Raw genomic sequence first — 15,566 nt, 5'->3', positions numbered from 1 at the left:
AGGTGGAGGGAGAACAGTGTTTTGCAAAAATCTAAGCCAAAGGCGGTTTGGATCTTCTTTCATCTAATCTGAACAGCTGAGATGATCAAGGGTGGGGATGTGTGGGTGAGGAGATAAACATTCCTGCTAGGCAGTCAGTGCCTGAATGACAAATACTCTTATGATGGATGTCCACAAAATGAGACACCAAGGCAGAGCTGTGAAGTTGTGTGTCTGGTGCGTTCAGGGGTGGGGATGGAGCAGCAGAGTCACCTGAGTCCTTCTGGTCTGGTGTGGAGATGGGAAGCTGTGCCTGCTCCAGGATGCAGCTCAGTGAGTTTTCATCACGAGCTCTTCCAGAGCCCTCTCCCTCTGATTCCCACAAAGCAAAAGAACTTCTTTGATTTCATTTTGCTGGAAGCCCATATCATTAAACTGAGCCAACAGATGTAAGAATTCAGCTGCCTGGAGGAAGAAGGAGGAGAGAAGGATGATGTTATCATGGATGGATATATTGTGTGACTGCAGCAAAAGCAGCGCTGTGGGACAAGGCTTGCAGCCAGAAGATCTGGCTGGGTGGTATCACTGTGACAGCAAATTGAGGGCACACATATCCCTGATAGCATTGGAACTTCTTAAATAAGAAATATTTAATAAAGTCAGCCTGTAGCTTCACTATTCCTTATAACATTTATATCAATTCCATGCAGTGTTTGCTTGCGTTATGAAGAGAGCAGGGAATGGCAGTGAGCACAGCTGGAATTCATTTGTCCTGCTCCCCCCCTTTGCTCAGGCTGGGCCCCAGCACCACAACATCACCCAGAGCTGTGTCCTTAATAAATAAACCCTTCCCTGACACTGAGACCCAGGCACCCTCCCACTGCCCCTGCCCTAAGGAGCGGTGACACAGCAATCCTACAGGCACTGGCATCCCAGCAAATACTGCCAGCCTGGATTTTGTGCAGTTCTACCTCCCCAGGCTCCTTATCACCCCCAGAGGGGGACTGATGATGGAGACAAATGCTCAGTTCTCCATGGTTCTCCTCCCTAGGGGTAGAAGGGAGAGCTGGCTGGGCAGGAGAGAGTGTGAGTGCTGGTGGGCTTGGGATGGGATTCCCTATGCAGGGGCTGAGTGAGCATCATGCCACACACCAGGGTGAGATAAAGGGCGAAGAAGAGTGAAGGAGCAGGTGTCCTCCCCAAGGGGTCTTTATGGTGACACTGCCCTAGAGGTCTGGCCCTCCATGAGGCTGCAGGAGGGCCTGTGGAGGCAGAGGGAAGAGAGCAGCCCACTGAAAAAGAGAGCCTGGAGGACACAGCACAAAGGGCTGGACTGTGCCATCCCATTCTGACCTTTTTCTCTGAGTACTGGAACATTTCCATGGCTTCCTCCACCTGCCCTTCTTCATAGCCCTGCTTCAGCAGCCGATCACAGGCACCCAGGTAGCTCAGGAACTGCAGAGGAAGACAGACAGCTTAATCCAGCCTAGCAGGCTTGGGGAGCAAGGCCAGTGGGGAGCCCCCTTGCACCTCCCAGGCACACACCATGGGGGGTGTGAGCCACCATCTTGCCAGTTCCCCTCTAATGCTCAGCTGGGGTGGTCTGTCTGTCTGTCTGGAGGATTACCAGTGGGAGACAATGTCTTGGTTTCCCTTCACCCTCCCAGGGTGGGAATGGGAACAACATGGAGAGAGGACAAGGAGGAAAACAAATATGTGAACATGTGAGATGCAGAGTGATGGCCCCCAGGCTGCAGGGTGGGGCAGAGCCTGTCCTGGTGGGATGACTCTGCTCAGCTGACCCCACATCCCTTTGATGTGCTGGGGTTCAGGCACCCATGGATTTGCTCCAGGTCCAAGTGCAAAACCCACCCCAGGGGAGACCTGTGTGCTGTCATTACTGAAAGTAAATAGTTTTTTTTTGGCTTTCCTAGTTCTTGGAGTGCTGACAGCACAATTCCCAGCACCATCTTTTAAATACTGCGAGAATGTCCAAAAAACATATGGGACAGGCAATAATAATGAGCTATACAATAGCAGGGGGAATAAAAACATCCCACAGGTCTCTCCAAAGCTTCTACATCAGGAGGAGAAGCTGAAGCTTTTCTCCCCAGATTCACCAGCACACAGACCTCCACCCTCCCCAGCACTGCCATAGACAAGGAGAAGGACTCAGTGAAAGGCCATAAAACATATGAAAAATACAAAAAAGTCTCTCAAACATTGAGTTGATCTATTTTAGCTGAACAGTCAAGTAGGGACTTTCAGAAAAGTCAGCCTTAAGGAGCCCAGTAACTCAGAAAGGAGACAGTCACTGGTCATTGGCAATCCTCATGTCATGTTATTTCTCTTGTTACCAAGCTAATGACAACCCTAGATCATTGCTATATTTTCTTCCCTGTTGTGGGAACAGTCACTCACCCACACCATAACATAGATAGTCCTGGCAGCCTGGTCAAGCCCAGCATAAAATCAGTGTCTTTGTCAACTCAATATTTTTTATAATTAAAAAATATTACATATATATATATATTCTCAAGACTAAACAAGAAGAGTTTTTTTAACACTGATCATCTGCAGCCTTTGTCATGTCTCAGCTCACAGGTACATTAAGGACTCCATGGATCAACAATACATTTTGAATTGATCAATGCTCATTGATCAAAATGCAATGGTGCCTTTTTGGCCATAACATCCTACATGATGAACCTCTGGCACGCTGGGGCAACTAATCCTGCTTGAGCCTTTAAGAGAAGGTCTTCCATCAAAATTAGGAAAGCATTGCTTCTAAGGAAGGCTACAGAAGACCTTGCCTTCTCTACTAGGATAGGCTCTGCCAGTTTCACTTGATACTGCAAGAAAGTTGAGCAATTTTTGATCACCATCTGGTACTTCCATCAATCCTCACAGCTGAAGTAGTCATTGTCACACATCAAAACTTCAGGTATCACTAACAAGCAATAAAGAGCACAGGTCTTCTTTTTAACTTCAGCTGGAACATATTTTCCAGGACGATATAGACTAATTTAGTAGTTTGGTACTTGTAAAAGAAGGATCAGGCTTTATCTTGGCTGCATTGGTCATAAATGGGAAAACCAGGAACTACTGGTGAAGAAGGCATGGGATAAAAGGTAGACATTTTCTTTTGGTGCACTAATCTCTTCTCCAAGGGAGGGGGAGTCCTGGTATTTATACAGAAAGGAGCAGGCTGTACCCATTTTCACCCGTACTAAGATGCACTGTTTCTTCATTTTGAAGCCAGCAGTTGCTAAAGACACCCTCACATGGCTCTGAAACAACAGGGGCTGGGCTCTGCCCATCTCTCTGTTCCTATACGAAACCTCTATGGATTGAAGATATAAAGCTTCCCTTCCCACTTCAGCTTGCCTGAAACTCCAGCGAGCTCTGGGGAGCTGGTCCAGCCAGGGTAAGGAGGGAGCAGGGAGCTGCAGGATGACTCAGCCCAGAGCAGCTCCGTTCAGAGAGAGCTGGCCCAAGCAGAAGAGGCAGCTCCCAGGGGAATGGCAAGGACACTGGCAGCCAGCAGTGGCTGCTCAGTGCTCTCTGTCTGCTTGTGCCCTGCCAGGGTATGCTGCTGCTCCCTGGCTTGACAGCCCCATGGATATCCCTCTTGCTCAGATGTGATTAAGATCTTTCTCTGCAAAAACTACTTGGATAATTTAGCCCTAAAATCCTCTGTTGGGATGGGCAGGTCCAGCCCCAGATTTGCCAAGGGACTCAGAGCCAGCAGCTTCCCTCATGTCATGGATGCTCTGAGCCCACCTGGACATTTCTGACACTCATCTGGACAAACAGAGACATTGGGAATGAGAATGTAGCACAGCACGCAGGGATGTACTCACATACCAGGGGTAGGAAGAGGCTGCATGTTAAGTATTTTCAATAAATTTCAGGTTATTTTAGAGGGTTCTTTGGGAAAAGAGCTCTGGGACTCCCCTGCAATGTTTGCATGGATTCCCTGGTTGCTCCAACACAGGGATGTTGTGTTTTGGAGAGAGCCCAACCAAATCTCCAAGGTATTCCTACAGTCCCACTCTGACAGGATGAGCCATGGCAATAATCACACAAATCCAACAGCTGGGAAAAATGATGTGCAAAAAGTTTCCATATATGGGGGCAAAACTTGTACCTCAAAAGGACATGATGCTTCACACAACAGATTGAACAGATAACGAAGCCAGCCGTGATTATGCGCTGAAAAGCTGAGGGCAACTCATTGCTATTTTATTACAGCAAAAGTGTAATCGCATGGAAAATCCTGTCAGCTGTGGTCTGACACCAAAGTGGAAAGGCAAGGCCATGAAAATCTATCCCAAAGAAGACAGCCATTCCTTTCTCCATGAAATCTAGTTCTCCTTTCCCAAAAGTTTCTCACAGTGCTGTGCCAGCTCCACCAACCTGACTCAAGCTTTGCCTTCCAGTCTTCTGGAGGGTGAGGATGGCTTTCTGGGTGGGGTAGCCCAGGGCTATGACAGGCTCAATGAGGTCTCTCTCCTCTTGGCTCAGCGCAGAGAGCAGGTCAGCCGAGGAATCGGGCTGGGATCTGTGGCAGCTGAGAGGTCGTCCAGGCGTGGAGGCAGCGGGGAGGCAACTGTAGGACTGCAAGGAAAAAACAGATCGTCTTATTGCTTCGGGTCATGAAATGAGGTGAAACAACCCAGGTTGAGGCAATGCCTCTGAATGCTGGTGATTACCTTACTCTCCAGAAGAGGAAAATTCCCATACAAGAAACATCAAATGGGCATCAAATGAGACTGGGCTTAATTAAATCCAGGCTCAGCTATAGATACAGGTCAGAGAAGGGTGCTCAGGGTGGGTGTTGCACAAATACACATAAGCATTTAATCTTATCTTAATTACTCCATGTCAAATGCAACTGCATATAAGTAACCTTGTCATTCATGTGTCTGATGGTTTTATTGCAGGTTTTCAGTAATTCATCTCCTAAATCTCTCAAGCAGCTGGATTAGATGCAATTTCTTAAAAGCAAGGTGCAATTCAGATTTAACGTGACAGAGTATTACTTACTCCATCCTTTAATTTCACTGTCTCTATCACTAAATTATCTGTATTTCTAGTAGGACTATGAAGCCCAAAGTTTCCAAGAAAAAAGACATGACTGTAAGGGAACATTTCCCTATAAACCCTGCTTGTATCTGTTAGAATGGGATAAAGTAGCAAAAAGAGGACAAACCCCCATATTTCACTTTTTTTTAGTGTTCAATTGAAAATCAGATTAGATCCTGATTGGGGAAAACACAGATGTTTTGGACAGAGCAAGTAAATGTGCACCCAGAAAGCTTCTTTCAACCTCAGTGAAAAAAATCAAACCCTTTCTTCATTTATTGTGAAAACTTCAGTAATTCCTCGTAGGTCTAGTGGTCCAAAGCCCCATTTGGGTTCCTTTTTGCTGGATAAACCCCACCAAATGAGACCAATTCGATGCCCTCCACCTCCCTGCCCTCTCAGCCATGAACAAAGGGCCATCAGAGGAAGCTCCTCACCGGTACCGTGGGCTTGTGCTCCTTGATGGGAGGGATGGGCGTGGCCGGAGGAGTTGGCACAGCCGTCCCCTGCTGGGACACGCCCGCATCTGGCCCGTACTGGACGCTGCGGTTGGTGCCGGGGCACTGGGGGAGCAGCCGTGGCACCAGGATGCCCCTGCTCCCTGTGGCAGCTCTGTTCAATGGATGCACCAAAGCAGCCAGCTTCCTCCCGGCGGCTTCCAGCTCATTCTTCATGTTGTTAAATATCACCATGGATCTTCTCTGCTTGCCGGGGTCCGGGCTGGCTGGGCTGTGCACACTGTTTTCAGGCGAGGGCTCCAGCAAGCCGGGCGATGTCTTTGGTCGGGTCTGGTAAAAGCCGGGCCGCGAAGACACACTTCTCCCAGAACTTCTCCTCCTGGAGAGGAGCGTTTCATCCTTGTCATTCTCTTCCCAAGAGGTTGAGGAATACTCATCATCCGAGTAGTCGCCCTCATCGGAGTGCCAGGTGTCGCTCTCGGTGTCGGACAGCACGGCCCTGCCCCTGGCGTGCCCGTAGGAGCTGCCGGCAGCGCTCAGGCTGATGGAGCGCCGCACCGCCCCGTCCCGCCCCCGCCCGCCGCAGCCGTCGGCGGGATCCACCAGCAGCAGCCAGCACGGGGGAGCCGTGGGCACGACTTCGGAGGTGACTCGATGGCGGGAGGTTTGCTGCTGAGAGGCCACCTCCACCCAGTACAGCACTTTCCTTTCCAGAGAGAAGTCGTGCTGCAGAAGAGAGAGAGGCAGCTGGTGAGGGCATGTGAAACCAGACCACGAGGCATGGGGCAAACCATGCACTCCATGAGGCATCTTAAGGGCTGCAGTCTTCTTATATCAGCTCCTATTTCCCTGAGCATTAGGGCTGGCTGTAGGATTGGGCAGTGCCAGCCTCATCTCTGTAGGGAATCCCCAAATTTATACTTGAAAACAGTCTTATCTATGAAGTCATTACTACTGTGAGTTGCACCTACAATTCTATGGAGAAGTGTTTTATGCTTGGAGGTGCTTGTATCATTTTGACTGTGGAAGGCAGGAGTGTGCAGACATCCCAATTTTAGACAGCTGCAGAGAGGCACTACATCCAGCTACAGGCTGTACCCAGGATGGTGACAGAGTTTGTGACCCTCATTAGCAGCACTTGGCAGAGCCACTTCAGGGGCTCAGAAGCCACCAAGAGGGGAGATGCCACCTCGGGCAGCAGCAGAACCAGCCATGGGATTCTCTAGCGGCGCCAGGGTCTCAGCTGGTCCCCAAACAGAGTTGTCATTTCCACATAGTTCAGCTTAAAATATAAGTGTGTTTGTGACTGAATTCGGAGGGTTTTCCTGGAACAAACAAGCCTTGCCCGTCCAGAGCTCTCCAAACAAGGTCTCCTCCTAACAGGCAGGCAAGTACATTCACAGCCCAGGAATGCTGTTTTTACTGTTCTTGCCACTTGGGTCAGCTGTGGACCCAAATCAGCCTCCCTAGGAAAACACCCTCACATCCCTCCACAAAGATCAGGCTGGACCAGCAGCACAATGGCTTGGCCTCTGAGGGGACCATCAAATCATCCCCAAATAGGGAGAAACATGGGGTGTGCGTGTATATCTATATATATAAAGATATATAAACACTATCTATATACTTCCAGCACAAGTAGTATTGCCTGCTTATAGCTGGTAGATTTATTGGTAAATATTGAATAAATATTATTAATAAATGAGACAGTGTTAATTCCAAAGTAGAAAACAACCCAAAGCAGAGCCTGAAGTTTGTTCTTCTATCCTAGATTTAAAAACTTAACCCTCCTGCTTGGAAAGGACTTCTACAAAGTAGCCCCAAACCAAACCCATCATCACAGCCACACACCACAAATCATCCTCACCTCCTCCCAATACTGCTGCAAACCAGCCAGTGAAGAGATTAGTCAGGAGATTTCCCCTCCCTTCTTTCATGAGGACACTGCTGACATCCCTTTGAGCATCCCCCAGCGGTGACCCGGGTGTGAACTCACCATGGTGCTCATGAGGATGTCAGTGCAGTCAGGGAGCTCAATGTTCGGGGCAGTGACTAAAGTGATTTCTCCCTCTGAGTCCCCATTGAGGCTCATGGCTGTCCGGAAGGGAACTTCATCCAGGTAGTTCATTGCTGCTGCCTGATTTCTTGCTGCTGGAGGGAGGGAAACAGAAACTGTAAGAGGGAGGACTAGCATCTCTTAAGTTAGCTGGAAGGAGAAAAATATGAGCTATTTCAAGTGCCAGCTGGGTAAAAAAGATTGGCAAAATCTTTATTACTGACACCAGGAAGCTTTGTCTGAAGTAACCTTTGCTATTCTCAGCTTGAGCAGAGGACCTGACCAAGCTCATGGCTTCCTTTGGCAGAGAACCTGAGCATTTTTCTCCTCCATGCTTGCCCTGCTGCTTCCCATCCCTCTGTCTCCCCCTTTCCCTCTGGTGCCATTGCACAGTTCCTTCCCCAAGCTGGGGACACCTTACAGGTCTCCCCTGTCTATACAACCTGTGGTGACAGAACTCATGCACGTGGCCTTGTGCTGCTAAGCCATCACATGGAGCATCCCGAGGGAGCTGGGGTGAGGGCATCCCTTCAGGCACAGCAGCAGCTTACTGGAAGCCAGGCAAGCTTTGGAATTAGGAGGATGTCAAACAAGACATTCTTAAGAGTAGCTTTTAGGAACCATGCATTCATTTTAAGTGTGGTGATGGTTTTAGATCAGGAATTGCAGGGGAGAGAAAAATTGCTCGTGAATTGGGAATGCTGTCAGGGAAAATATTACTGCAAATGTCGCCATCAGGTCTCTATCGATGTTTCAATTTACTAAAAAGCCATTACATGCTGCATGAAACCTCAAGCTTTCAGATTCCCAGTGATGACAGTGTGTAAAATCACTTCTTTTACAGATTATAAACTGTTAGGAGCTGGTAGCCAGTCTTCCAATGAATTCTGATGTGCCTGCTCATCCCAAAGTCCTCAGCACTCATCCTCAGGTCACACTGTAAATACGTATGTGACATCCCTAAGTGCATTTCCCAATTATTTTTTCCTTTAAAAACAAACAGCTTCTATGACAACAAGAATAAACATTCCACTAAAACAAAATATGCAGAAGAATATACACAAGGATGACTAAACTGCCTATTTAAAGCAAAAATAGGAGTCTATAATGGGAGATGGGGTTCAGGGTAGTTTCCTGTCTTGGCAAAGGACTCACAAAGAGCTTCCAGGCCAAAGAAAGTGACACACACAGTCAACATGCACAATCACTCGGTGCCACTCAGACAGTTGTACCAGAATGACAACAGGGTTGTCACTTTGCCTGCTTGCACCAGGAGCCTTTAATGCCTCTGCACAAGCAGAGCCCCTAACGAGCTTTGTGCTCCTGCACATGTCCTGCCACTAACATGCGACACAGACAACGTGTGGGGATCCCACACAGAGCCAGGCCATCTGCTCAGCTTAAGAGGGCTCAGTCTAAGGGACAACCCACGTCAGCACTGGCAAAGGTGATGCCTGAAAACATCTGTAAGGGAAGCCACCTTCCCTCAGCTTTCTGCTGCTCCTCAAGCAGCTCCTGCATGCAAGTGGGACAAACCTTCCCGGCAGCTTGGGCTGTAAACTGGCTCTTCCCAAAATCCTAGGCTGCTGAGGAAAGCAGTCGGTCAGCATGTCACCCAGAATGGCTCCACTCAGATTCAAATTCTACTTTAAGGGATGGTGATGGATAGTGAATGCATCTGAAGTCACAATGAAGAAAATATGAGATGATGGTACTGCACCTCACTGTATTTGACTCATAAGCGTAAATACTATGCTTTAAGAGAGGCTCACACAAGTGTTAATTCCCAAAACCACAGTTTAGAAAACAAGAAGTACTTTGGGGCAGGACCAATCACAACAAAAATGCTACTAGAGGATAAAAGAGGGTCAGTCATAAACACCAATTCCCACCAGAAGAGAAGTCCTGCAAGGGCTCTGACCTCATGTGCTCCCCAACAGCCCTGCCCACTTTCACATCACAGACACTGGCCAGTGCACAAACCAGTTCACATCAGGAAGAGGATGTGCCTGAACAGCAGGAGAAACCCAACTGCACCAGGACCAGGGGAGGAATAGGATACAAATGAAACTTGGAAACTCACAGCCAACCTCTCTCTTCTTCTGGGCTACACTAAGTTTTTAAAACTTAAACACAGTGGGAAATATTATACTCAGAAAAATGGTAATCAAGTCTGAACACACACTTTTAAAATTAATACCCTGTGTCCACGTATTTTATGAGTTTAGATTTTAAACACTCCTCCCCACCTGTGGCTTCAATGACTTCCTCACTAAAGCTATTAAACATTTTAATGCAATGTCATTAGACAGGAGCAAATACACAGAACATTATAAAGGCAGATCCTCCCCTGGTATTTTCAAGCCTGATGTTTATTAGCAATATGAAGCTGTCCTTACCGTCAGATGAGCTCATGGAGCTCTCTCCTCGCAGGGCAGGGAGAACAGGGCTGCTGCTTTGCTGCCTCCTTATCTACTGCTCAGCTCTTTAAATTCCTGCAGTGTCAGACAAGCAGCTGACTGGGACAGCTTTGAGATAATCGGAACTTAAGCGGTTGGCATGTTCCATCAGACATGCTGATGGGATAAGGAGCCTAACTGTTTAAGAAGAGCATCCTCTGGTCACTAAGCTGCCTGAACTTAAAGTGTTGGGTTTCTGTGGGTTTTATGCAGTTGTTTTTATTTTTATATTTGATCTTGTGCATTTTCAATAGGGAAGACTCCCCGGGATCTGACTCAGCCTTGGGTCTGGAGTAACGAGATGCTGGAAGTGACATTACGGATGGGAGGATGGAGGGAAGAGCAAATCAGAACACCACGTACAGAGGACTTCATGGCAATCTGTATTTTGGGGTGCTACAGGTGAGCAAGAGCTGCAAACTTCTGCACTCCTGTTCTATCAGGAACTACCAGTTCATGTCTCTTACTGACAGACACCAGTGGAAAGGTTCAGCCAGGACACTACTAAAGTTACACCTAAGGCCCAAGTATTGAATTTAGGCAATGACGTGTGAACTGCGCACTGTTGTGACGCCAAGAGGCAAAGCACTGGAGAGATTAACTCGATTCCCACACTCTGGGGCTAAGCAAGAGTAAGGACTGCAGCGCTGGAAAGGTGCCACAGCAATCTGTGCAGAACAGCAAAGCTCCAAATCCACATGGCCCATCACAGTTACAAGCAAACTGTCCAGAACATGGAAAGCTTTGATATCAGATGTCACCTCTGTCACCTTGCAGGAGGGAGAAGTTCCTTCACACAAACCTTTTCCCAACAATTCTCTCCTCACTGGAGTTGTATTTGACACAAAGTACTCAAACAAATCTCTCCCCTGGTGTGAAAATGCTTTAAACAAAAAAAACAAAAATCCATTTTTCCCTATTTTTGCTGTATAAAAAAACAACTTACAAAATAAAGCTGTGGTTTTTAATCAAATATTATAGACATGATATGTCCCTATACAAAAATATCTACATAGTCAAAACACTTACAATAGATTAGACTTCAGATTTTATTAGATTTTTTTCCAGCAGGCTTACTCATCAAATTTTTATTTATTCACATGGCTGTCTGACCTCTTTCACCACAACTGGGAATTTTTTCCATGTTTTGGTATCAGTTTTAGTCCACAAAAGTAAAACGTCAACAGCTGCTTTAATCAACCTTGAAAAACCCTGTCTTGTTTGTACTTCAGAATTCGTTTAAACTTGTAATAGGTTTGTCTCTACACCCAAAAATACAGCAACTATTTTGACAGTGATGCTCGACATGCTTCACTTAAGAAGGAAAACATGTTTACTAATGAACTCTTCTTTTTTTTTTTTTTTTAAATTCTTCATTTCTGTTTTTCATCATCCTTTATAAAGATAAAAGCCACCAAAAATAGGATGTTAATACTGGCACAAATACCACCATCAGCAATGTTCCTTTATTAAGACCAAGATTTAACAAGAACTCACAGCTGGATTGTAATTCCACACCATGAGAGGCCTGGCAGCTCTGGGCTTGCTCAGCTATCTCCCTGCACAGTCAATCAGCAAAAACAATTCTTAAACTTTTTTTCAAGGCATTCCAGTAAAGACATTCCAGTACCTGGCTGTCGAAAGAGAGGATGAGACTTCCTCTTTGGACCCTTTCATATTTACACGTAATTATAATGAAGCAATCCTCCAACGTTGAAATAATTTATTACTAAATTATCTGACAGCAGTGGCCCAAGTGTCATTGGTGGGGAGACTCGGGAGAACCCATCCTGGAGGGATGCAGCTTCCTTCAGGGTGGTCAGCTGGCACCAAGTACTGATCCCATTCATGCCTTTAACAGAGAGAGTGCAGTTTGAGAGGAGAGCTGGGATTTAATTTGGTGGTAAGATTTATTATATACCAGGTAGATGTTACTGATCGATACAAACTCCACAATACTTGTACTCTTAAACTTGTTTTTCAAAAGACAGATGTGAAAATTCAATGTTCTGGTATTAAATGGAATGGTTATGCATGGAAGTGCACTCTGCCTCACATGGGCATCTGTTGCATATGACTCAAGCAAGAAACTTGAAAAAAACAGAACAATCTATTGCATAACCATATTTGGAAGCTGACAAACCCAAAGGGGCACTGAATTTACAATTGAAAAAATGAGTGTTTGTCATCTCTGATGTTAAAATACTTTGATTTTACCTGATCTGGATTAGAGCTGCTACAGAATGTTCAGCTTGTAAGTAGTAGTCCCTGAAAGGCTGCAGTAGATGGGCCAGTGGGAATTCAGCTGTGAAAACAGACACAGAAATTGTTTAATAATCCAGAAAAACCTTCCATTCTAGTGTGTCTCAGAAACCCCAAATTTGCAAAATCATTAGCTACTGCCTGGCTGTAATCTGACATCATGTCCCTAGATAATATATGAAGGAGTTCACATGTTACACATCTCTTGGTCCGTACCACAGCAGTCAGAGGAAAGCCAAGACTAGCAAAACTTCCTGCCTCCACCATCTAAAAAAGAGGAACATATGCGCACTTTACAGATTACCTGAGTCACTCTTACCAAAGCACCAGACTAAAGCATCTACTGGGCTCTGGAAGTTTTCAATCTATTATGTTTATTCTCACTTCAGTTTAATCTACAACCTTGCAAAACATTATGAAACCAGCTTGAGATGTGCAGCAGTCCATGGCAAAGAGCTCAACAGTTCCTCTTACACCACAGGTGTTAACAGCACTATGTTTATCCCCCATTCTCAGACCATAAATTATTCCAATGGATGATTCCTTTCTTAATTTAGATCTGTGTCTGCATTTCAAACCCAGAGTCTGTGAGATGGGGATGTGATGTGAAAAAACACTGTTAAGAACAGGATGCAGAATTTACCTGGATCCCCAAACAGCTTGGAATCCATTTCCAGTTTCTGCTGTAGTAGTTTTTCCCTTTCCTTCTTCTGTTTCTTTTCCATTTCCCTCTTCCTTTCCTCCTCCTGTTCTCCCTCCAGCATAACCCTTAATGCTCTTTCCTCAGCTTCATACAGTTCTGTGCGAGTTTTGAGCAACGTTTTGAGACTCTCCACTTGATTTTCAAATGCTTCATCTGCTGAAGGAGGTGGACAAACACCTGAACAGAAAAAGAAGTGATTTTAAGTTTTCAGATTTAGAAGGGGGTTTGATACCAGACTTGAGAGCAGAGGTGACAAAATCTCAGAGGGACATGAGCTTAACCTTGTTAACAGACAGAATTCTTACTGGAATAATCCTTCTTCCAGAAAGAGCTTGAAAACATAGGAACACAACCACTGAATTCAGCATTTTGTACCTGTTCTTGTAATTAAAATCACAATGAAGACGCAGCTTTTTGAAGCTGCACCTTGCTAGTCAGCACAAGGCACCCTCATCTTCCTTCCTGTGTGTGCAATTAAGAAAGCTGGGACCAATCTCATAACGAACCTTTCCTGGCAGCAGCTTCTTTCCTCAGCTTCCGAAGCTTTTCCAACCCGCGCAGGACGTCCATCATCCTCTTCGTATCTGCTTGTTTCTTCCGGACTTCAGACAGGACACTGTCAGCAGCAGCCTTCAGCTCTTGTTCCTATGAAAGGAAGGAAAAAAACCCAGGTGAGATGTGTGAAATATCCCTCAAAGATAAGAATCAAATGGCACTTTCAGAAATTAGCAAAGCACTGGAGAGCAGAGTGACTTCGCAGTAACAGCGACAAGTTACGCCAACTATCCAGCCTTGCCTTTTTTATGAAAAGAAGGCTAAAACACCACAGACTTCAGAAAATAGAATGCTGTGGGACTCATAATTCTGGGCCAAATCACAGAATTATGGAATTATTAAGGTTGGAAAAGATCATCAAGTCCATCTGTCAGCCCAGCACCACCATCATGTTCACTACTAAACCATGTCCTCAAGTGCCACATCCACACATTTTTGAGCACTTCCTAGATTATTTACGAATTATGAAAACCTGAGTCTTTAACCCCAGAAATTTAGTGTAAATATTTTACAATAAACAGAAGCCATCCCAATTCCACAGTTCTGCAATTAAAAGACCATTAACCTGCCACAGTCTGACCACAAATCCTTCCTCAGCAGCTTCTCTGGACCATCCCAGCAGCACACTAGCAGAAAAGGAGCTCTTTAGCCAAAAAACCAACAGAAAGATGCCTACAGCACTCCCCAACAAGTCTAATTGGAGGTGGTATTTTTGCTTTGGAGATGTTTTATTTCCCCATGAGAGAAAAAAAACTTGTAAACCACAAGCTTTAGATAAAAAAAAAGCAGGAGGAAAGGCGGATGGATGCTGAAACAGCACTGCCCACCACAAGCTGTGAGCTGTGTGGACAGGCTGACACTTGGAGCCACATAGGAAAACCTCCAAGAGTTCAGAAACAACTTAAACCCCAATTTCAAGTCAAGGCCTAGAATACGAAGATAGCAAAACCGAGACGCCCACCAAGACTTCTAAGCAAGGAGCAGGGCTGCAGGCCGTGGAAACAGCATTGTCTCAGTCTGCTGAAGTCATGTATAGGCACCCACTGAAGCGCGGGGGTCACAGCCAGGCGCGGGGCAGGCACAGCCCGCCGTGACCCCGCCACCGGGTCACCCCTGCTCCACCGCGCTGTCCTGGAGCCCCGGGGACAGGCAGGACCAGGCACAGGGACCGTACCCGGTTCTTCTCCTCCACCTCCTGGATGCACTTAGCCCGCCACTGGTCGATCTTGGCCTCCCGCTCGGCGGCCCGGGCCGCCTCCTCCTCCTTGGCCGCCCTGGCTTCGTGCTTCCTCCGCTGCAGGCGCAGCCTCCTCTTCCTCGCCCTCTCGGCCTTCCTCCGCAGCGCCTCGCCGTACCCGGGCTCCCGCAGGGGCCGCACGATCTCCCGCAGCTCCCGCAGCGCCGCCTCCGCCTCCTCCCGCGCGCGGGCCCAGCCCGGCTGGTCGCCCTCGGCCTCGCAGCGCCGCAGGGCCCGGCAGAGCGCCGTCACCCGCGCCACCCGCGCCAGCGCCGCCACCGCCACGGCCCGGGCGCTGCTGGGGCTGGCGGCGGCGGGCGGCGGCGGCGGCGGGGGAGCGGCGCGGCGGCGGCCCAGGAACTGCGACAGCCACAGCTCATCCTGCTGCCGCTGCACAGCCTCCTCCTCGGCCGCTGCCCGCGGCGGCGCCGCCGCTAAGTAGGGGACACCCGGCGGGAAGCGCGGCCCGCCCTCACCCGGAGGCGGCGGCAAGAAGAAAGGCGGGGGTGCTACCGGCCCCACCGGGAAGGGCGCTGGGCAGACGGCGGGGCCGGGGAAGGGCGGCGGGAAGGCGCGGAAGGGCGGCGGGAGGCGGTTGGGGAACGGCGGCGGCTGCGCCATGATCCCGCGGCATCCCCTCAGCGCGCCGCCGTGACACCGCCCCCGCCCCGCCTCCACGCAGCGCCGCCTGGCGGCCGGGAGGACCCGCCCCGCCCGCCTCTCGTCCATCCAAAAATTAAATTCCAAAAACTATTCCTAAAACTTAAAA

General features: G+C 47.8%; 2 protein-coding genes across 3 annotated transcripts; both read right to left on the bottom strand.

Moving 5' to 3' along the window:
* Positions 1-16: 16 nt before the first annotated feature.
* UBAP1L (ubiquitin associated protein 1 like) lies at positions 17-11,759 on the bottom strand. Of its 2 annotated transcripts, none has more exons than XM_056499901.1 (6): positions 11,671-11,759; positions 7,522-7,676; positions 5,505-6,251; positions 4,399-4,599; positions 1,333-1,434; positions 17-444 (listed from the first exon to the last, which is right to left on the bottom strand). In XM_056499901.1, the coding sequence occupies exons 2-6, from the start codon at positions 7,651-7,653 to the stop codon at positions 310-312; spliced, it is 1,317 nt and encodes a 438-aa protein (XP_056355876.1). In that variant the 5' UTR covers positions 7,654-7,676; positions 11,671-11,759; the 3' UTR covers positions 17-309. The 2 variants fall into 2 exon arrangements, with proteins under 2 accessions (XP_056355876.1, XP_056355877.1); XM_056499902.1 differs by having other exon boundaries at positions 7,522-7,673; positions 11,671-11,757.
* PDCD7 (programmed cell death 7) lies at positions 10,991-15,480 on the bottom strand. The gene is made up of 5 exons (XM_056499899.1): positions 14,735-15,480; positions 13,512-13,650; positions 12,946-13,182; positions 12,258-12,345; positions 10,991-11,892 (listed from the first exon to the last, which is right to left on the bottom strand). The coding sequence occupies exons 1-5, from the start codon at positions 15,416-15,418 to the stop codon at positions 11,775-11,777; spliced, it is 1,266 nt and encodes a 421-aa protein (XP_056355874.1). The 5' UTR covers positions 15,419-15,480; the 3' UTR covers positions 10,991-11,774.
* Positions 15,481-15,566: the final 86 nt, after the last annotated feature.

The sequence above is a fragment of the Oenanthe melanoleuca genome, chromosome 10, assembly GCF_029582105.1.
Source record: "Oenanthe melanoleuca isolate GR-GAL-2019-014 chromosome 10, OMel1.0, whole genome shotgun sequence".
Taxonomy (NCBI): domain Eukaryota; kingdom Metazoa; phylum Chordata; class Aves; order Passeriformes; family Muscicapidae; genus Oenanthe; species Oenanthe melanoleuca.
This window is presented reverse-complemented; position numbering and strand designations above follow the sequence as displayed.